The following is a 22,901-nucleotide window of genomic DNA, read 5'->3' on the forward strand; positions in this document are numbered from 1 at the left end:
TATCTTTTGAGGAGAAATGAAGATGAATAAGCCCTGGTGTTTGCCCTGCAGAAGCTTACAGCCTAGGAAGAAACATCTCCATATGGTAGATAAACTATACACTCAATAGTTGCTGAAACAGAAGGCAAAGCATGATGTCCGCTGTGAGAGAGATAAAGTCCTCTAGGATTTCAAAGGCAGACGAGAAGGAAATTAGAGAAGCCTCATGAGAGAGATAGGCTTTGAGCTGGGCCTAACTTGGACAAGCAAAAGATGGAAGGAAAATGCATTCCAGGCAGAGGACAAGAACAGCCCAGAGGAGGAACCAGGAGATGTGTTCACAGACCAGCAAATAGTACATTGTAAAAAGTTTTAGATGTGGATTAGGGACAAAGCAGGAAGAATTTGATGCTAGAGTAAAGAATTTGGAACTCCCCTGTAGAGAATGAGCTGTTAGTTCTGGATTGGAAATGTGAGAGGGGTGCTTAAAGAAGGTTGGTTCATGGGTTAACAGGGAGGACAGAGGGTCAGAAGCGGCAGTCAGAGATAGATGCGTGGAAGTCAGAATTATGTGAAGAGAGGGGCAGCTGAAGTCCTTTGTGGCTGACATCACGTGGACAAGGAGGAAAAATAAGAGGACTAAATATAAAATTGGGGGGAAATAAGACACAAGACAAAGAAGCCAGAGCAGAAGCAGAGGTGAGGGGATGAGCAGCATAGTACATCTTTGGGAGGTCAGTGAAAGCAGGGCAGAAGGAGGGAGGTCCTCAGTCAGCAGGGTCCCAACTGCCTTAGAGACACCAAAATGGATGATGTAGACTTAGAAAAGTCCCATTAGTCAAGATTCTGTATTCTCCACCCCTCATTGTTGCAAGAAAGAGGAAACCAAGAACACAAATCAGTTTCATTCATTTATTCATTCAACAAACATTTATTGAGCATCACCAACATATCAGGCACTGTATTAAGTGCAGGGTCTGCAATGATACAGTGGAAACAGTCCCTGCCCTCGTGAAGTTTCCATTCTAGCAGATGAGACAGACAAAAAGAAAAGTACAGGTAGTAAGACATACTAGGAAGGAAATAACCCATCAATGAGGTCTGAGAGTACAGGGGGTGACTGACTCTAGGTCAGGTGCTCAGGAACGTCATCACTAAGGGTATGATGTTAGGCTGAGCCTAGAAGACGACAAGGAGTCGGCACCGGCAATCACGAGAGAAAGCGCATTACAGGAAGAGGGAGCAGCATGTGCGAAGGACCAGAATTGGGAAAGAAAAGAAGTCATTAAGCTCCAGGAATTGAGACGAGGCCAGAGGAAGACTGGATGATGTAGCAGGAGCAAGTTGAGCAGGACAGAGTTCTGAACTGGGAAGGAGTCTGAATTCTCTTTTTCGGGCAGTAAGACCCTCTGAAGGGTCTGAGCAGGGCAGGCAGATTAGTTTCAAAACTGTTAAGAAGTATTTTCAAACTATACAGTCCAGTCCTGTTTCTGACACCTTCCTGATACAAGCTGTTCAGAACAATGACACCAAAGCCCTACAAAGTCCTCAAATACACTACTTACTAAGGCAGGATAGGGTGGTTACCCTCAGACACCTCCAGGGAGTCTGAGAGTCCGTCCCTACCATTCCCAGCCTTGGCTGGAGTTTGGGGATTCTCCCACTGCACTTCAAAGGCCATCCTGCCTTTGCATCTCATACCTAGAAGGCCATGTCCCTTGAGAAATATCTGAAAAGCGACCCCCAGAAAAGTGTGGTAGATTAATCTGAGCTATTTTTGACCAAGTTACATAATGCAGAGTTATCATTATACAGAAAGATCCGAGTTTTAATAAAACATGTGAATTGCTGTCATAAAATTTGAACAATTAATTTGACCTGGCTGACATGAGGATTATTTGCCCACAGAACCTGGTTTTAATGATTTATGACCATAACTGAACATAATTAAAATTAACCAAATCAGGAAGAAGAGCCATGGAGGTTTGGGAAGGAATTTTCTTTTGATTCAGATTTTCAATAGCAATTGACTCTGAGAACCTCATGTCTTTGAAAGTGGAAATACACCCAGGGGATGGGATGATGTGAGACTGACGGGTGCATTGTGATGAAAGGGCTGAGGCTTCCCAAGGAAAACGCTTAGCATGTGGAAAACAGCCACCAAGGGACTAAGATTAGGGATCTTGGCAGTTTTTAAATGGCAGGCGTGATGTGGAGACTTGCAGAAAAAAGACGATGAGGAAGATGTAAAGCCATGAGATGAGCCAGGTAATTACCAAGGATCCTGCCAGGGATAGGGGAGCGGGTGCAGGTGGTTTTACTCTGCATGTGGTGGTGCAGAAGAATCATGTCGCACGGTGGGTGTCCACTGTGCCCACTGTCCAGGCTTTTCCTGGACAGGGTTTTCTTTGAGATGTTGCCCTTCCCTTGTAGGAAGAAAGTGATCAACAGTAAGCTGGCAAGTCTGAGCCCAGGGACTCCTCTCCCAGCTCCCTTGTCCACCCAGAGAAAGGCCTGTGCTTGGAGACACCAGTGCCAGGACCCAGACACTGCTCAACAGGGCCAGGCTGAGCTGGTCCTGAGCAGTTCACCCTAAGCTGTCTTGAATTAAAGGGAACAGAAGCTGCCATAGCAGCTTTTGGCTTCCACAGCCTTAAGATCAGTGGCTGGCCCTCTACCTTTTTGTTTCTACGACATGCACACCTGGTGATGATCAAGCACATGGCACAGACCTGTGGGGCACCCGGGTTCTGGGGCAGGTTTCTATACAGGATGTCCTTCCTCCCCTGCTGAAAGAAAGAGTCCCATTAAGGATGAAAGAGACAGCTTTGAATGGACCCTACTTTTCTTTTTAAGAAAAGAATTTGCAAACTTCAGTGTATTACTATTAACAAACACTGAGATCACCAAGGTCACAGAGGCTGAGAGCCTGACACCGAGCGGGCTGCACTTCCACCCTTCAGCCTTGAACACTGGAGCAGCATTTTCTTTCCCACCCAGCTGCCCGGTAGTAAACGTGCAAAACTCCATGATGGGAGTGGGAAGGACTTTCCCTTGTAGGACAGAGCGTTCCACTGAGTGAGGCTAAAATTGCAGAGAAAAGGTGGAGCCAAACACACCAGAGATTTCACAGTTTTACCAAGGACAAGAAATGCCTTTTCTGCATTTTACCCACAGCCTCCCACCTTGTCCCCTCAATCCCTGAGCGCCATGCACATGAGCTGCTCCAAAAGTGTACGTGCACAGCTATAGTTGTTGACTCATGAGCTGCAAACTCCACTAAGGACACTGTCCTTCCCCACAGGGAGCTGAAGGAAAATGCACACCTGGAGAAGATGCATAATGAAGCCTTCCGGGGGGCCACAGGGCCTAGCATCTTGTGAGTACAGGGGTGCTGCCTCTCCTCCCCGCCTCCCTGCCCAGAGCGCCCCAACAGCCCTGCTTAGGGTTTCCAGCCACATCGTCCCCAGTCTGGTTTGTGGGGAATTAGCCTCTGCATGTGAAAGGGTTACCCACCACCAAATGGGGGGGATGGGGGGGCGGGGACAGCAAATTTATTGTCTCGTAGTTCCAGAGGCTAGAAGTCTGAAATAAGGGCATCGGCAAGGTTGGTCCCTTCTGAGGGCTGTGAGGGATGTATCCGTTCCAGGCCTTGCTCGTTGCTCCTGGTTGTGGCAGCACAACTCCAGTCCTCACATGGCATTCTGTGTGTGTGTCTGTCCATCTCCAAATTTCCTCCTTTTTATAAGGATACAGGTCCATCCCAATGATCTCATTTTAACTTGATTACTCTGTAAAGATCCTGTTTCCAAATAAAGTCACATTTTGTGGTAGTAGGGGTTAGAACTTCAACGTACGAATTTTGGGGAGACATGGTTCAACCAGCATCAAACATGGAGGGCCCCCTCACGTGCTGGCAGGGTGGGTGGGTGTCCCCCCCGGCACCTACTCGTGGGTACAGCTGTGTGTGGTGCTATGGTCAGGCTCACTGAGGGTGAAAGAAGCGGGGCCACGTTCCCTCAGTTAAGGGGAGTTTTGTGTAAGGACACGTGGGAAAATTAAGACGGACAGGAAATGGAATCAGTGGTTTCCTCACAACGCCTTGGGAAGCCGGAAACATCCTCCAGGAAACAACCACAGCTGCAGTCAGGCTTCAGGGGGAAATGGGACAGGGCTCCAGACACTCCACAGCCCCAGCCTCGTCGCCCTCTCCACAGAGGTGCTGGCCCATCCCTCCCTGCTCTGCTGCACTAGTACTAGTGCCCTCAGCCAGCACTGACTGAACAGGCCTGCTGACCAGGCCCCAAGTTGGAGAGACCGGTCCCCGCCCATAAAGAGATAACAATCACGTAGGGGAAACAACACTAATCAGGAAAGTAATCCACAGGCATGTGATTTGTAAGTGAGAAAAGTACTAGAAAGATGGTGAGCAGTGTTGCCCAGTTCATTTGTTGGTTTACTCACTCTTTCATTGATTTGTCCAATAACTGTAAGTCCACACTATGTGGCAGGCACTAGATTAGGCATCAGAGAAACAGCAGAGAGTAAGAGAAGACAAATGCCCGTGCCTTCGCAGTGTCAGGGAGACAGACCAGGATCAAAGGAGTGAAGAAAACATGCAGAAGGCCAGATGGTGCTGGCCGTGCGGGAGGAAAACGCAGGTGGCTGGGCAAACAGGGTTCTAGGGAGGGGGCGTTACCACTTCGAGGAGATGGTCAGGGAAGACTGTCCTGGAAAAGTGTTATTTAGGCAAATACCTGAAAGGAGTGAGGGAGCGAGTTACATGTATCAGCAGAAAGAGCATTCCGGGTGGAGGGAACTGAGTGGGAACTTGCCGTGTTGGCAGAACAAAAAGGAGGCCAGTATGGCAGAGTGAGCCAAGATGAGGGCCCTAGAACAGAAGGACACAGGGGGGCCAGAGGCAGGTCAGGAGGCCTCGTGGCTACTGTAAGGACATCACCTGTTCTCTGAGCAAAAGGAGGAGGCTTTAGCGCTTTGATCAGGGGAAAGAATGAACTGACCCACTCTTTATGTCTTCACTCCTGCGAGTATCAACTCACGATTCTGTCTACTTTCTATCTCCCACCATTATAAACCCCAAAGTCTGTCTACTTCCTGCCTCTGCCCCATCAACTCCTGACTTCGTCTACTTCCGAGCTCCTGTCACCATCCATTCTGATTCTGTCTACTCATTCCCTGCCGCCATCAACCCGGCCGCTCAAACTCCTGACCCTCTCCACTTTCTAACTCCTGTCCTTATCAACTCTAACTCTTCTCTCGTCTCCACTCAGCTGCAGGACAGCTACTTTCTCATGGCTCCCACAACCTCATGGCTCCTGCCCATTGCTTTCTCTGCTGTCTCTCACCTTCTGCCACCTGACCCTAGGAGTGGGGGTCCCTGTCTCTATGTCTCATATTCAAAGTACATCAGACTCAGAGTATTACAGATAGCACACTCTGTAGGCAGACTTCTTACAGCACACAGGCCACCAACTTGGGCACTTAGTAGCTAAAGAGAATTGCCTTTGGTCAGACACAAGAACGAGTTAGTGTGGTTGTAAGACACCCCGCACGACAGTCTTTCCTGAAAAGCTGTTTGGTCTACCTGCTGAGAAAAGACTGTGAGCACTGTGGGCATCCACACTGTCTTGTCCAAAACAGTGGGACCAGACCTAAGTCTCTTACCTCTCAAGTAACTATTCTCACCGTACCTTTACAGTTTAAGTGGTGTCTGTAAGTGTTCCTTCCACCCACACCCCCAAAATAGCTCACCCTCTGTTCTCTCAGTGAAACTGAAAATCTATCACCAGATATTCACTCCTTTGTAATGAAACCTGGCCATTTCTAGAACCCTAATTTAATATATATTACCCCCCCAAAAAAAATAAAAATAGAAACAGAAACAAAAAAATCACCAGGCCTGCAAAGAATCATGTGCTCAATCCCTAACACATCTAGGATAATAACTCTGTAAAGTAGAATGAGAACAGTGGTTTCCTAAAACAGTAAGGACACAAAAGCAGTACGTCTGCAGTCACCGAGGCAAATTCTGCCACCTTGATTATTCCACCAAGGGCTTACACTTGTCATCACTCCATGTTGTCGAGTCCATCTGTCCATCAATCACCTGCTGACCACCCCCCACAATGTGCTGGGCGCTGAGTATTGGGGCGGTTTGCTGGGGGTGGGTAGGCTGTACAGCTGTACAGTTTCATGGGGGATCAGCAGCAGCCCTAAGATGGCAGTATTTTTAAATTCCCCAAGACTCTTTCTCCTCACATTTAACTTGTTTGGGGGCTTTCTTGGACACTGCTTCATGTCTACAAAAGCTGAGGGGTCCAGGACCTTGTCTGCAAGGCCTGGGCTTTCCACATAGTTCTGCTTGCGCGGCCAGGAGCCTGTTTGCTTTGGACAGATGAATCCAGCTTGCCTTTAGAGAAGGCAGATGATGGCTAATGCCACACAGTGGCTCTTAATAGCATAGCCAGCCTGTGCTTCATGAAACCCTTCCCTGCTGGACGTGATCAATCAAAGACCGAGGCATCTGAGGCCCTAAATATTTCCCCCTGGGGCAGAGCACAAAAGCTGATATAACTGCCTGTGCCTGCGGTCTCAGAAAGCAAGTGGTTGTTTCACTTCTGCTACATGGAGAGAGGGAGGGGGAGGGAAGAGAGCAGGAGAAAGGAATCAGGAGAGGGGAGAGAGAATGCGAATGGAACGAACGCGTGTCAGGTGCAAGGAGCAACACCCAGCCTTGAAAAGAATACTGGGGAGCACATGAGAAAACAACACAACACAGCTTTTTTGAATGTAGATCTTAATGAGAGTAACTGACACAGAATTAAGGGGAAGGCGAGATGGAGAAAAGATTCCTCAGAACCCAGAATGACACTGTCATTGAGAGGAAGTTTCCGTCTATGAATCAAATTTATTAAATAAATAAACAAATTAATAAGCCTTTCTCCCTTTTATTTTTCAGGGATATTTCTTCCACTAAACTGCAGGCCCTGCCTAGCTATGGGTTGGAATCCATTCAGACGCTAATTGCCACAGCATCCTATTCTCTGAAAAAACTGCCATCTAGAGAAAAATTTACCAATCTCCTGGATGCCACATTGACGTACCCCAGCCACTGCTGTGCTTTCAGAAACTTGCCAACAAAAGAGTAAGTGAAAAAACAAAGGCAGAGCTTGCCAAGCTACGGCAAAAAAAAAAAACAAACACAACTCAGATTTCAAAATACTCAACTGGTCGATGGCTCCCTGCCCCTTCACTCCCTGCCTTCGAGACCAACTCCATAGTCCTGGGGTCACGTTCTGATAGACAAGAAGAAAATGAACTGTCCTGTTTCCTCTTGAAACCTGATTCCAAATAGTCAATTCACCCTGCAGCTAGAAGACCTTTGTAGCTTATTCTGAGCTAATTGAATTACAGCCTTAAATAAGGCTATAATTGCAGCTGCAAAATGGAGTACAAAACTGGCAACTCAAAGACCAACTAGCTCTAATCCTTATCAGAGAAGTGGGAGCAGTAGGTTCAATAGAGTAAATTTCACCTAATGTCTTAATCCTTAGGTTTTTTTTTTTAATGGACACAAAACACTATAGAAGGATTTGTTTCTTTAAGCTATTTCTCTCCCAGCTGAAGACTATCTTCTGTCACAGAACAGAATCCTACCTCCCTAAGGATTAGCTTAGTGTGGAAACAGAAAAGGCAGAGGCTCCTGGCTGGTTTGTGTCCAGTGTGGGGCACCTTATTGATTCAACTAATTAATGCCAATCCAGAATGGAGTGGCAGAGAGTGCAGGATTTCATTCTTTCCTTAAAGCATTGTTTTCCAGATTTTTTTGAGTGTGATGCACACCAAGAAATACCGTTTTTACATTGTAACCCAGTACATGACACATATGTAACTGAAGTAAAACAAAGCACTAAACTTTTTTACGTGGGGTACACTGATAATATCTTATCTACTTTATTTTATTTCATGTCTGTCTGTTTTTAATGCTAGTCTTGATTCACTCTACCGTTTTCATGACCCGTGAATGGGTCACAACTTACAGTTGGAGAAACACTGCCCTAAAGGGATATTATACAGCTTAAGAAGATATTCTCAATCAATGAATTAGATGAGACGCTAAGAGCGTGACACTAGGATGCCACTGTCTTTTTCTGGAATCAACCCATTTATAACGAATCAACCAGCATTTATTATCGTGCACCTACTCTCTGCCCTGCAGAGGTGGGTGTGGTTCTACCTAAGGCTTCTGAGGTAACCAAGAAGACAAACCACTCGCTGTGCTTGGAGAACTCTGCACCATTAACTGAGCTTCAAAGAACATTAACTGAGCACTCAGCAGGTTCCAAACACTGTGCAAAAGCCTGAAGCTACAAAAGATGAGTAAGAGCTCATCCTAACCAACAGAGTCACAGGCAACTAACTGTTGGGGACAACACACAAGACAGACAGCCAAAATTTAGGTCCAATAGAGCAAATCTTGGGCAGAGCTGAGAACAGAACAGAGTACTCCGGGAGAACAGAGGAAGAGTTTCTAAATGGCAGTGGGGCTTATGAAAAGCTTCCTGAGGAAGTGACTTCTGCTGAGCCTTGAAGACCAGGTAGGAATTAGCTGGACAGGGGTGGGGGAAAAGCATGCCAGAAAGATAGAATAGCTTGTGTGAGGGCACAGAGGTGAGAGACAGTGGGATGACAGTCATTCAGAAAAACCAGCACAAGACTTACAGTTTACAGGGAGGAGCGTGAGTGAGGAGAAGAAACCAGGGAGAGGTGCATTATGGTGGTCTCTGAGTGCCAGGCCAAGTGGTTTAGAGGTTGGGAAAATTCAAAACTGAAGATATTGAAGAATTTGAAACAAAATTACTCAGATTTGTTTCTGTAAAATATCATTCTGGCAGCAGGGTGGAGGATGGGCTGGAAGTGAGCAGAGCTGGTGAAAGAAAGACCTCAGGAGCTATGAGGATGGAGGGCCTGAAGCCAGGCCAGTGGACCGTATGTGCCAGCTCTGGGTCACCCCTCTGCCCTGCAGCTGCTGCGCCTGGAGGGCAAACACAGCTGCCGAGGCAGATGGCCCCCAAAACCTCCTCGGTATCTATGATTAAAACTTCAGAAAAGATAGAGTAGACAGAACCCAGTGCTATTATCTGAAGGCCAAGAACAACCACATTTCCTGTTAGCTACAGATTGATTCACACACAGTATTTCTAAGTATCAGATACAGAGAGCCAGGATCAAACACACACACAGTATCTCTGTCTCTCTCTCTCTCACTCACACACACACAAACAACAAACCGATTACTTTTGGTGAAAAGTGTGTCCAATAGGTCAAATAGTTCTGAAACATTCTCCACCTTCCTGCTCTTATACAAGGTCATTCCTACAAGGAACTGTCCTGCTAACACTGGGGAAGACCAACACACAGACAGAAATGTCGATTCTGGTTGTCTCATTTCTCCCTCCTCCTCAGGAAAGGTTGAGGTTTTCACAGCCTGCTCTCCTCTTCTCCATTTCTTCATCCACTTTTCCTTTGTGCCTCCCTTTGGTTTCATCTTCAGGATATAAGTACAGTGGACCTTTCAATTTCTTGACATTTCCCCCTTTCCATAGGCTAAAATTCTTAGAGGAAAAGAGGGAGGACTGCAGAGCAACCACATTAAAGTTCTGTACATAAGCAGAAAATTCACATCATAATGTCAGGCCCAGGATCTTCAAACCCTTACAAAAGAGATTCCCAGTTACAGTTCAAAGCCAGGAGCTCTGAATGGTTATTTGTTCATCAAGGCCAGCATGGTGGGGAGAGTGGTGAGCAGCAAACCTTAAATACACCATAAAGGTTGCTTTTAATGAGCATTGAAAAATCCATGATTCGATGTGACAATTTAAGTTTTTTCATCTCTAGAGCCCACACAAAACACTTAGCATTCAGAAGCATTTTATCTAAGCTGGAAGCATTCTGATGACAATTCAGAGCCTTTACTCTCTCCCCAGGAAACGGTTCAGTTAGGACAATGGTGCAGAACACTACGCTGGTGTAATAGGTAAAGAATTTGGACAAACAAAGCATAAATAGACATGATCAGGTTTTAGTTTAAAGACCAAAAGCTCAACTGTGGTGGTCTTTTTTTTTTTTTTACCTCTTCTCTTTCAGGCAGAATTTTTCATTTTCCATTTTTAAAAACTTTTCCAAACAATGTGAAAGCACAGCAAGGAGACCAAATAATGAAACACTGTAAGTATTTGCATGCAAAGAAACTCGGGAAGGCATATCTCATTCTGCGTACACCTTATTATTATCAGTGCCAACAATTTTCTTTTGATAAAAGTCTTGGTTGGGGGGATGTTTGCAAAGCATTTTTTAGTAGCTTTAAAATGGGGATTTTTTTCTTTGCAAGTGGCATCCAGTTGATCAGTTATCTCTTTCAACCAGTTTAAAAAAAATTTTTTTAAAAAACACATCTACCTGTTCAGTCTACAATTACATTAAATTCTCTTCAGCAATTAAAACTTTATTTGCAAGTATTTTGATGTCACTAAGGGCTTATTCAAATGATAGCTTCATTTGTATGGACTTTTCACTAGTCTCGTGGCCAGCACTCCACAAAGAGTAACTGATTGCAGTTATGGCTCCTAGAAGTAGCCACTTCCCTTCAAAGAGACTTAGGCCACCTTGGCCATTATACTCTGGAGCTTAAAATTATTCAAATTTAATACTGTCACCAACATACATTTATGGGAGCTCCATTTCTATTCTACTGACTGATTTTTTTTTTAACATTTTTCTGCTGCCTTGGCATTTCCCATACCTTCAAATGTAAAAGAGCCTCCAGAGATGATCCCACTGTCCCCATGCCACATTTACTGCGATTTAGGAGTTTCACTATTTCCCACCCTACCCCCCAGCCCCTCCCTCATGTCCTTCAGGCCACAAAACCAGATGCCCGTCTAAAATACCTTGCCAATCTCCCTTCTTCTTCTGCACCATTTCTTTTCTCTTTTTTCCTATCAATCTGCAAGTTATATAGAGGCAGCAGGGTGGTATAATGGAAGGACCCTGCGCCTTGGGGCTTCTCGGAGTTGGATATGAATTCTTGGCACTAAGGTTTCTGTAACACTAGTTATCCTTGGACAATAGTTAACTTTCTTGAGACTTTTTTCTCAACTGTAAAGTTCAGCAGAAATATCATTTGGCTTTCAGAACTACAGGAGTGAAGGGAGTTGTTAACGATGGTGACAGCATCTAGGGCACCTTATATGATAGTCTGTATCCTCTTTTCCTTGTTTCTTCCATTCAGGCCTGACACCATTTATCTTCCAGTGTTCCCTTTCCTCACCTTTCCCACTCTTCTCTCAACACTCTCTCCATCAACCACCTTTTGCAGAACCCTTTTGCAACCATACAGCTTTTTTCTCATCAATAGGAGACAACTGCTGGATACAGTCAATCATAGTAGCATCAAGGGGTGGCTTGGGAGGAGGGGAGACTTTAGCTCAGTCTCAATCATCATTAGCCCCTGCCACCCCAAACCTTTCAAAATGAGCATACAATCTTGAGTTTGCTATGCTAACACTTTTTAAAAGGCGCCCCTAATCTTCAGCATCCCCAAAACTACCTAATAACACAGAATCTAAGTAAAACGTGTGCTCCCTGTGAAAACATTTTAAATGACAAATCTCCTTCCTCTTCTTCCCACCAGATTGCTATTCCTGAGTACTCAGAGTTTAGAAATTCTAGAGCCAGCCACCAAATCTTATCTGCTTTCCCCAAGATATCATGGTGTCCTTTCTGCTATGGCTGGCCCCACTGTCCTCCTAAAATGCCCATCTTTTCTCCTGTGCTCATTGTGACTGAAGCAATGGAGCTACTGGTTCTCCTTCCTCTAACTCAACATTGCTAAGCCCATCCAAGTCCATTCACATTCCCTGCACAGCCTTCAGTGCTAAAGACAGCTCTGTGCTGGATTTTGTCAATAAGCATGCTGCTGACCTCAGGAGCCATCCGAGGACCCAAATGTTAGTAGCAGCAGGTAGGTATTCGGTCCAAAGAAAAATCACCAAGGAGAAAAACTGCTGGATATATGCTCAGTAGGGCAAAAAAAGAAAGAGCAAGGGACCAGAGGAGAAGGAAAAGGAACATGTTTGACCTCTTAATGATATAAATTTATTCAGAAATCACAGCAGAATTTTTGGACGCTTTGTATTAGTGCTTCTAGCAGCTGAAGTAGCTTTGATAAGGGGAAAGCAGTAAGGGAAATTAAGGCAACAACAGTTGGAAAGTGTTCACCTGATTTATTAAAGCCTATTATTTTGTAGGAATCATCCAGGGAACTTGCTTAAAATGTAGATTCCTGGGCTCTGCCTGGAGAGTTTGATTCAGGGCCTGAAGTAAAGCCAGGCATCTGCATTGTAACAAACACTCTGATGATTCTGGTGAAAGTGATCCAAGGGCTACACTCAGAAAAACAGAGAGATAGTGAAGTAGAAGAAAGGCCCCTGGACCATGACTATGGAGACCTCACACTGCCACCAGTATCTAGTGCTTAGGGACTTCAGGCAAGTCACTTCCCTCCTTTAACCTTGGTTTCCTTACCAATAAAATGAAGGGTTCAATGAATTGGTCTTTAAGGACCTTTCCAATGGTAAGAAATAACCTATTTTCTTTCACTGTTCTTATAACCACAATATGTCTTTAAAAGTTTAAAAATTAGGTAATTATACTGATGTGCATAAGATGAGGACAAACAAACATGCTACTTATATTTAATAATAAAGCAGGAGGGGTTCCTATTCAGCCCTCTGTGCAAGGCACCAGTGCTTCTCTACTTCCAGTTTGGTTTCTATGATATTCTAGCACCTTTTTTTGAGTCCCAGGTCATAGATTTCTTTCTCTTCTTTTTTTTTTTTAATCTGTGTTATTTCCCTTAGGTAGTCGTGTTGCTCAAATATATCATTTTACCCACTCACTGTATTAGGTACACACTTCCTTCTACAGAACATGAGAAGCTAAGTTTTGAGAGCAGAGAAAAATACCCTTTTAGTGCGTGAGGAACCCTAAGGTGAAATACATATTTGTAATGGCCCTGACAGAAAGATGGGGCCCATTTATCCACCTCCCAAGATTATATTAGCAGACTGTGGGCAAAGAGAAAATGCGCTGAGCCTGCATGCATCATACTGTAACATTCATTGCCCCATAGCCACTCCACTCCTTTCAGAGCCAGAATCAGCCTGGTCTATTCATTCCACAAGCATTTATTGAATGGATACTCCAAGCCAAAACTGTGTGAGGCACTGAGATTTCAGAAATAAGTAAGACCTAGTCCCCTGCCTTCAAGGCTATTAAAGAATAGCCTAGAAGACTATCAAAGAAGACATGCATCATCACATAATGGCAATATGGTTTGAGAATTACAATAGTACATAAGCATAGCCATGGCAGAGAGAAGGGCTGATAAACTCCTTGGAGGTGCAGAATCAAGAAAGGCTTTGTAGAGAAGCTTGTTTTTAAGGACAAGGAGGAATTCACCAGAGAAATGAGAAAAGAAAGGGAAGAAGAAACAGCATATCCAAAGACAAAGGGATGAAACAGCAGAACTTATTCTGAGAGCCACAACTCATTTCATGTAACCAAAGGGTTGGGTTGCACAGGGGATTTGCAAAAGAGAATTATAAGAATCTCTAACATGCACCGAGCACTTAACAGGTGTCAGGCATTATGCTAAACATTCTGCATGTGTTATTGCATTTAATCCTCAGCACAACCATAATAAAGGAGGTATGATTATAATCCCTATTGGGCGAATGCAGAATCTGAGGTGCAGAGATGTTAAGTATGTCTCCTAGGTTTACACAGCCTATAAAGACTGGAACTCAGGCAGTCCCGTACTAGAGCCAGTGCTCTGAATTGCGCGGCACTACTGCTTCTTAGAGTGAGACTGGAGAAGGAGGCAGAATCCAGAACAAGGAGGGACTCAGAGGTCATCACAAGGAGTCTGAAGTTTATCCCATAGGCACTGAGAATCTAGGAAATCTTTGACTTAATACATTTGTGCTTAAGAAAGGCCAGTACAGAGGGAATATACAAATGGAACTAGGAGAGGGCTAAAATTGGAGGAAGGATGTCAGGAAGAAAACTAATGTAATTGTCCCATAAGAGAAAATGAAAATCTGAACTCAAGCAGTAGCAGTGGTGTTGGGAGAAAGGGAATGGCACAGGTGGGGCTTTCCTTCATGAGGGACAGAGTCCATCTTCAGTCCACTCTCTGGATTTGACTCATACCCTAAGAAGTATCTATTTTCACTATTTCTTCTTGTGGTTCATGACATATTCTTCCTCAGCTCCTTAATTTCTATCTAGTAACCTATCCTTGCTTTCCACTTCCCACCTGGGCTATTTGATGAGCTTACATGCAAGCATGCAAGCGTGACCTCCAGGAGCTGATGATCTTCAGCAATGTGAGCCTTCCAATTCCACTTGTGTTCTACTACAGAAAAACAGCTTAATAGCAGTCTGGTTCACAACTAAAGGAGATAAATAGCTAAGAAAATGTCAAGAAAGGATTCTTTTAGATTGAGCAAGCATAGATTATGTCTCTAAATTTGTTTTCCAAAGAAAATCATCCTCTGTAAACAGCTTCATTCAGTCTTTGCATCATTGTGTAAAATCTACATATAAAAAAAAATCTACTTTTCATTCCCTTCTTAAGGAATTCCTACATCAATTCCGAGTTCTCAGATAACAAATAAATGTAAGACTAAGGCTGTTGTGGCTTTCTTTCGTTTCTTAGGCCTTAAAAAGAAAAACCACTACAGATGATTTTCAAATTTTTAAATACCTGGAATCACAGAAAATCTCTTAAGTTTACAATGAGCCTAAAATATTCTTCTTACAGTTATTCTGCCATCTTTGCTGAGAGTGAACTGAGTGGCTGGGATTATGACTATGGTTTCTGCTCACCCAAGACACTCCAATGTGCTCCTGAACCAGATGCTTTTAATCCCTGTGAAGATATTATGGGCTATGACTTCCTCAGAGTCCTGATTTGGCTGATTAATATTCTAGCCATCATGGGAAATGTGACTGTCCTCTTTGTTCTCCTGACCAGTCGCTATAAACTGACAGTGCCCCGCTTCCTCATGTGCAATCTCTCCTTTGCAGACTTCTGCATGGGGCTCTATCTGCTACTCATTGCCTCAGTTGACGCCCAAACCAAAGGCCAGTATTATAACCATGCCATAGATTGGCAGACAGGGAATGGGTGTAGCGCTGCCGGCTTTTTCACCGTATTTGCAAGTGAACTTTCTGTCTACACTCTCACAGTCATCACACTAGAAAGATGGCACACCATCACCTACGCTATTCAGCTGGACCAAAAGCTACGACTAAGACATGCCGTTCCAGTTATGCTTGGAGGATGGCTGTTTTCTACTCTAATTGCCATGTTGCCTCTTGTGGGTGTCAGCAATTACATGAAGGTCAGTATTTGCCTCCCGATGGATGTGGAAACCACTCTCTCACAAGTCTACATACTAACCATCCTGATACTCAATGTGGTGGCCTTCATCATCATTTGTGCTTGCTACATCAAAATTTATTTTGCCGTTCAAAATCCAGAGCTGATGGCTACCAACAAAGATACAAAGATTGCTAAGAAAATGGCAGTCCTCATCTTCACTGATTTCACCTGCATGGCACCAATCTCCTTCTTTGCCATCTCAGCTGCCTTCAAAGTGCCCCTTATTACAGTAACCAACTCTAAGGTGTTACTGGTTCTTTTTTACCCTGTCAATTCTTGTGCCAATCCGTTTCTGTATGCAATTTTCACAAAGGCATTCCGAAGGGATTTCTTTCTGTTGCTGAGCAAATTTGGCTGCTGTAAACATCGAGCTGAACTTTATAGAAGGAAGGATTTTTCAGCTTATACCTCCAACTGTAAAAATGGCTTCACTGGATCAAATAAGCCCTCCCAGTCCATCCTGAAGTTGACCACATTACAATGTCAATATTCAGGTGTGCTGGACAAGACTTGCTATAAAGAGTGTTAACTGTTATATAACTATACTTAAATATGTTAAAAAAAATTATCCATACCAGTAATTTTAGCAGACTGTTGATTTCAGGAAATTATGTGTTAGGTACATTGGGCAAAAAGAGACCTATACCAAGCTCAAAGTGTAGTCCATGATCACTGTCAGCCTAAAACCTATTTGTCACTGGCACATGGTAACATACAATACAAAAGTTAAGACTGTTTAGAAACTTTAACAGAAACTTTGACAGTAATTTTATGTCTGTTGAATCTAACATTTTTAAAATAAGGCAATGTTTTACATGTCTTCGATATTTTTTCTCATTTCACCCCTGTAATTTTTATTGCATTCTACAAAAATATTAATTCATAACAGATTTGAAATTTAAAATAACTGGTCCTTTTCCTCAGATAGTTTGAGAAACACAATCCAGAGACACATTGTACGATCTGGTAGCCACTAGCCACATGTAGCTAAATTAAAATTAAACTAAATTAAAAATGTAGTTTTTCAGTTGCACTAGCCACATTTCAAATGCTCAATAGCCACACATGACCAGTGGTTACCATACTGGACTGCATATATAGAGAACATTTTCATCACTACAGAAAGTTCCACTGGATAGTGGTGTTCTAAAGACTTTTATCTATCCCCCATCTAGGTTCTACTATTTAAAATTTAATGTAAAATAAGCATCTAAAAGCACATTTCAGCCTATTGGCTTGGTGCTTAGTCTCTAAAGAGCAATGAAACATCAAAGAGTAGATTGTTAACTCCTTGTGGGCAGGAACCCTGTCTCAATTTGTTTCCCTGTCTCCTAGCTCAGGATCTTGGCAATAGTATGCAACAAATGTGCTGAATTATGCTGAAGTTATAAAATCTAGAAGGAGAAAATATTTTTTTTCTTTCAAAGGCCCTATCTTTTATGTAAATTTAAAGAAAATATTTAAATATTTAACTTTCATTATTTCTATCTTTGAAGGTATAGAAAAATATATTCAATATTTGCTAGAAAGTATTTTTATTTATCAGAATTGACTCTTACAGGAAGTCAATATGGTTTTAATTGCAGTTTTTTTTGTAGGTTCCTTTGCCTTTCTAAAATAACTTATTGAAAGCCTATTCTATGCCAAACATCTTGATAAGTATTTTATATAATTTAACCCACTTAACCTTCATAAAAGTCTGTGATGATGATCATATTCACATTTTATAGTAGAGGAACACCTATTACCACTTGCCCAAGTTCTCAAAGAACTAATAAAAATTTTCAGTTAATAGGATTCAAACTCAAAGTTCTGATTCAGGACCCCAGCGTTTTAACCCACTGTGTTCTTCTGCCTCCCATACTGGTAAATCATAGTCACCCAAAGGTTTAGTACGTGTCCAAAGTTCTCTCAATTTCCCCCAACATTTTGTGAATGTTTTCAATCATTCAGAAAAGCTGAAGTAATGGTAAATTGCACACCCATATACTTAGATTCAACATTTTACTATATTGGTTTTATAATATATCTATATAATTATCCATCTATCATCTCTGATGCATTTTCATGTAAGTTGCAGACATCAGTACTTGTCAGCCCTAAACACTTCAGCATGCTTATCATTAACGAAAGTTTAATATTTGTTTACATTTTAAAGGTAAAATTTATGTATAATGAAATGGATAAGTCCTAAGCATACCATTTAATGTGTTTTGAGGAACATACACACCCACATACCCAAAACCTTCATGAAGATAGAGAACACTCATCCTCAGAAAGTTTCCTCATGCCCCTTCCTAATTAATCCCTCACCTCCATCTCACAGAGCTAACAATGGTTATGATTTTTTTCCCCATAGATTAGTGTTGGCTGTTCTAGAACTTTATATAAATGGAATCACACAATATATATTCTTTTGTGTAAGGCTTCTTGACTCAACACAATGTTTTTGCTATTCATCCATGCTGCTACTTGAATCAGTAGTTCATTCCTTTTCATTACTGAGTAGTATTCCATTGTATGACTATAGCACTGTTTTCCATTTTCCTATCAATGGGTATCTGGGCTATTTCCAGTTTTTACTTCCCCTTTGGCATTTAAGAGAAAGAATGAAGCTGGAGGAATAACTTTCCCAGACTTCAGACAATACTACAGAGCTAAAGTAACCAAATCAGCATGGTATTGGCATAAAAACAGACATATGGATCAATGGAACAGAACAGAGAGCCCAGAAATAAACCCACAGACCTATGATCAATTAATCTTTGGTGAAGGAGACAAGAACATACAATGGAAAAAAGACAGTCTCTTCAGCAAGTGGTGTTTAGAAAACTGGGTAGCAGCATGTAAATCAATGAAGTTAGAGCACTCCCTCACTCCATACACAAAAATAAACTCAAAATGGCTTGAAGACTTAAATATAAGACAAGACATGATAAATCTCCTAGAAGAAAACATAGGTAAAACATTGTCTGACATAAATCTGAGCAATGTTCTCCTAGGCAGTCAATCAAGGCAATAGAAATAAGAGCAATAATAAACAAAAGGGGCCTAATTAAACTTATAAGCTTTTGCACAGCAAAGGAAACCATAAGAAAAGAAAACAACCAGCTACAGAATGGGAGAAAATATCTGCAAATGATGCAAGTGACAAAGGCTTAATTTCCCAAATATATAAACAGTTTATACAACTTAACATCAAAAAAACAAACAACCCCATCCAAAAATGTGCAGAAGACCTAAACAAGCAATTCTCCAATGAAGACATACAAATGGTCAATACGCACATGAAAAAATGGTCAACATCACTATTTATCAGAACTGCAAATCAAAACTACAATGAAGTATCACCTCACATCAGTCAGAATGGCCATCATTCAAAAGTCCATGAACAATAAATGCTGGAGAGGGTATGGAGATAAGGGAATCCTCCTACAATGCTGGTGGGAATGTAGCTTGGTGCAGCCATTATGGAAAACAGTATGGAGATTCCTCAAAAAACTAAAAATAGACTTACCACATGATCCAGCCATCCCACTTCTGGGTATATATCCAGAGGGAACTCTAATTTGAAAAGATACACGCACTCTAATGTTCATACAGCACTATATGCAATAGCCAAGACATGGAAGCAAACGTCCATTAACAGATGACAGGATAAAGAAGTTGTGGTCTATTTATAAAGTGGAATACTACCCAGCCTTAAAAAAGAATAAAATAATGCCATTTGCAGCAACATGGATGGACTTAGAGATGGTCATTCTAAGTGAAGTAAACCAGAAAGAGAAAGAAAAATACCATATGATGTCACTCATATGTGGACCCCTCCCCAAAAAGAGAAAAAAAGAAAAAAAGACACTATGAACTCATCTACAAAACAGAAACAGACTCACAGACATAGTAAACAATCTCATGGTTACCAGAGAAAGGGGGTGGGAAGGGATACATTTGGGAGTTTGAGATTTATAAATGTTGGCCACTATATATAAAAATAGATTTCAAAAAAGTTTCTGTTGTATAGCACAGGGAATTATGTTCAATATCTTGTAATAACCTTTAATAGAAAATATGAAAATGAATATATGTATGTATATGCATGACTGGGACATTGTGCTGTATACCAGAAATTGACACATTGTAACTGACAGTACTTCAATTAAAAAATAAAGTAAAATAATAAATAAATGTATAGTCATAACTGGATTTTCTACACATTTAGTCTGCTTTCGGTCTTGATAACATTTTGTAAAATAATTCAAAATAGTTTATTAAAAATTATAAACTTTATTATAAAGTATCTCTTCTCTGGAATGTTTTTTTCATATTTCTGACTTTTCTCCTCTGTAACTAGTTACTTATCTTCACTCAGATGCAGTCCTCTCTCTTGTAAACAAGTATTCTAGAATTTGTCTCAGTGATGAGAGAATACTAATTAGTCATGTTATATATACATACATAATTAACTTTTTGATTCACAGTAAATCACAGAACCAAAACAACTAAGCAAGCAAAACAGCAGAAAGTAAAACAAAGGAAAAATTAAAATACATCCTATTGGAGAAACTTTAAATTATGTACTCTTAATTATCGTTTGAGCCCAAGGTATTTGTTCACATACTCTGAAAACAACTTTCACAGACTTTTCCACAAATACTGGTCTTTATTTTCTACATTATAATTTAAGTTTTAATGTACAGAGTCATAGTGTCCTGTCTTCCTCATTCTCAGATCCTTTTATTCATTAGTTATTCCTCTCAACTGTCTTCTGCATCAGTTCTTTATTTTGCATTTCTACTGCCACACCCACATCTCAGGCCATTTCCCCTTACCTCTGAAGTACTACTATGCCTCCCTCATTTTTATTCATATCCAATCTTTCCCATGTCCACACTCTCATACCTATCACCACTGACTTCCTAAATTCCCATCTCATCTTGTTACATACCTGCCAAAAGTCCTGAGCAGCTTATCAGTAGCTATAAATTTAAGTTTTAGTTCCTAGCCTAACATTCAAAGAGCTCCAGAATCTATCCTCAAATTTTCTTACTTTATATCCTATTTTTCTACATGAAACAAAGTGTTCCAATTACTTTCCCCTCGTTGTGCCCTGCGCATCTCCATGCTGGTGCCTGTGCCACTCTTACCAAATGGAGCACCTGTCCTCCTCTGGGATCCTTTAAGACCCCAGCTACAAGTTTATCTTCTCAAACTCTTCTTAATCCACTCCCTCCCTAATCCACTATAGTCAAGACACCTCCTCTACTTGGAATAAGGCAGGGCATAAATAACAAATAATCCACAAGGGTTTCTCTCTTAGACTTCTTTAGGCACTTGGCATCTGTATCACTCATCTGTCTTTTGTTCTACACTACTGGATATTATTATCGTACATGTACATCATTTATTTCACCTACATTATAAATTCCTTTAGTGATACACTCATCTGCTTTGTTTCTCCCACTGTATCTATCCTAGTTGCACATGTAAGTGATTAATAATTTTAGCTGATGCACTTTTATAACTGAAATATAAAACAATCCTTGTTAAGAATTTTCCTTATGAGATGGTCTCATAGAAAGTGTGTGTGTTCCTAGTCTAAATAATTTCTTATACACAAACCATAAAAACATCAAATGCTCAAAAAATTTATATTTCCATTTTGTTATTTTTTTTTTTACCATATTGGATGATATCACTGGTAGATTGCAGAATTACTAAAAGGGGTTAACCAATTTGGAATAACTCATCTAAACTTACAAAATATTTTTAAAAGGTATTTTGTTCAAATGTTATAACATTTGCTATAAATGGGCTGCTTTTGGTTTCCTCAAAAATGTGCTAAGTCCATAAGTAAATTAAGAATCTTTATGTCACAAGGTCTTCAATAAATGTGTTCAGCACTGGAAATAATCTTTTCTTCACAATGTGCAATATTTTTATTAATATCAAGTTTCTTCCTAAGAGTTATTACCATGGGCTTCCTATTTATAATTTAGCTTTCTAGTTTTAAATTACAAAGTTCCCACCTAGCTGTGAGTATACTTACATGAAAAACAGAAAAATATTAACCTACTAACATGAGTCAACAGAAAATTCCCCACTAAATTCCCCTGCTCACCACCCCAGTTAACTGTTAATCATTCTGAAGTTATTAGTTTTGCTACACAACTTAAAAGACTTCAGTTGAGTACCTCAGCCAGAACTGGAGTCACATTGCCCTACGAAGTCTGAGCTGTACAGACGACTTTTCATACATATTATAGCACACTGAACACGTAAGTAAAGCAGGTAATCCAGGCAAGGTCAGTTGGCCAGCCCCAAAGAGACTAACTGCAAACTCAGCAAGACCTTCTTAGCAGACGGGGAGAAGTGGAAAGTGTGTTAAAAAAAAAAAAAACACTGTAGGATGCATACATGAAGAAAAAGTTTGAATTCAGAATTACTATACATGATACTCACATAAATTTAATTTAACACAACAAACTGCAAGCTCTATAATGGAGACACATTCTCCACCAATAAAATGGTATAGGATGACATTTGCAAGTTACTGCATTTATAAGAACTTAGAACTTAACTTTATGATATTTTATTATAATATACAACAAGAAATGTTTAGCTTGGAAATGATTAAAAGGTTCCTGAATGCAAAAGTAATACATTAAAGCCAAGTCTCAGATAAACTTCATCAACTTCCAGGGCTTAAAGAATAATCTCTCTTTCAAAATGGATTAAGATTTGTCTCACTCTATCTTTAGTATATGGGTTAAAAATAATTTTTTAACTATGAGTTATGACCCAACAATAGGTAGTAAAATCAATTTAGTGGGCCAACACCACCAAAAAAAATTTTAATGCAACAGAAAAGAATCAAATAGAAAATATAGGAGGCCAAGCATTTTTTTCTGATATTTTGTTTAATTTGTGTTATATGTATCTATGCAAACATACATTGGTTGTTAAACTATTTTTTTTTAGTGTGGCACCTGGCCAAAAGAATTGAAAACCACTAGTTTAGACAGCTTTTCAAGAACTAGGATTCTTTTCTAGCACTATTTGAGATGAATAAAAGGGCACTAGGTCCAAAATAATTTGAGAAATCTCTTAATTCTCCATGCAGTCAGCACCAAAATAATCATCATTTATATTAGCATGCGAAGATAATTATTTTGGGCTTTGTTTTATTTTGTGGTAAACTTATTTTAAATGGATGCTTTTACATTTTTAAAAGACCAGGGGCAAAAAGGCACTCAGAGACACAAATGGAACAATGACTTTTTCCTCTGATAAAATGTACCACATAAATAAAGAGTGTCAATATAATAACAGTATTTGTAACATGGAAAATTAAAAAAAATCATTGAAGCAAAGTGAGAATTTAAAGTTCACA

General features: G+C 41.0%; 1 protein-coding gene across 1 annotated transcript in view; it reads left to right on the plus strand.

Annotated features, from left to right (window-relative positions):
- The window catches only part of LHCGR (luteinizing hormone/choriogonadotropin receptor), a 53,027-nt gene extending 36,881 nt beyond the window's left edge, over positions 1-16,146 (plus strand). Inside the window, exons 8-11 of the mRNA XM_072938328.1 lie at positions 3,284-3,358; positions 6,959-7,144; positions 10,147-10,227; positions 14,888-16,146. Of these exons, the coding sequence (XP_072794429.1) occupies positions 3,284-3,358; positions 6,959-7,144; positions 10,147-10,227; positions 14,888-16,040 (1,495 nt within the window). The 3' untranslated portion in view covers positions 16,041-16,146. The remainder of the gene's footprint in view (positions 1-3,283; positions 3,359-6,958; positions 7,145-10,146; positions 10,228-14,887) is intronic.
- The last annotated feature ends 6,755 nt before the right edge of the window (positions 16,147-22,901 follow it).

The sequence above is a fragment of the Vicugna pacos genome, chromosome 15, assembly GCF_048564905.1.
Source record: "Vicugna pacos chromosome 15, VicPac4, whole genome shotgun sequence".
NCBI lineage: Eukaryota > Metazoa > Chordata > Mammalia > Artiodactyla > Camelidae > Vicugna > Vicugna pacos.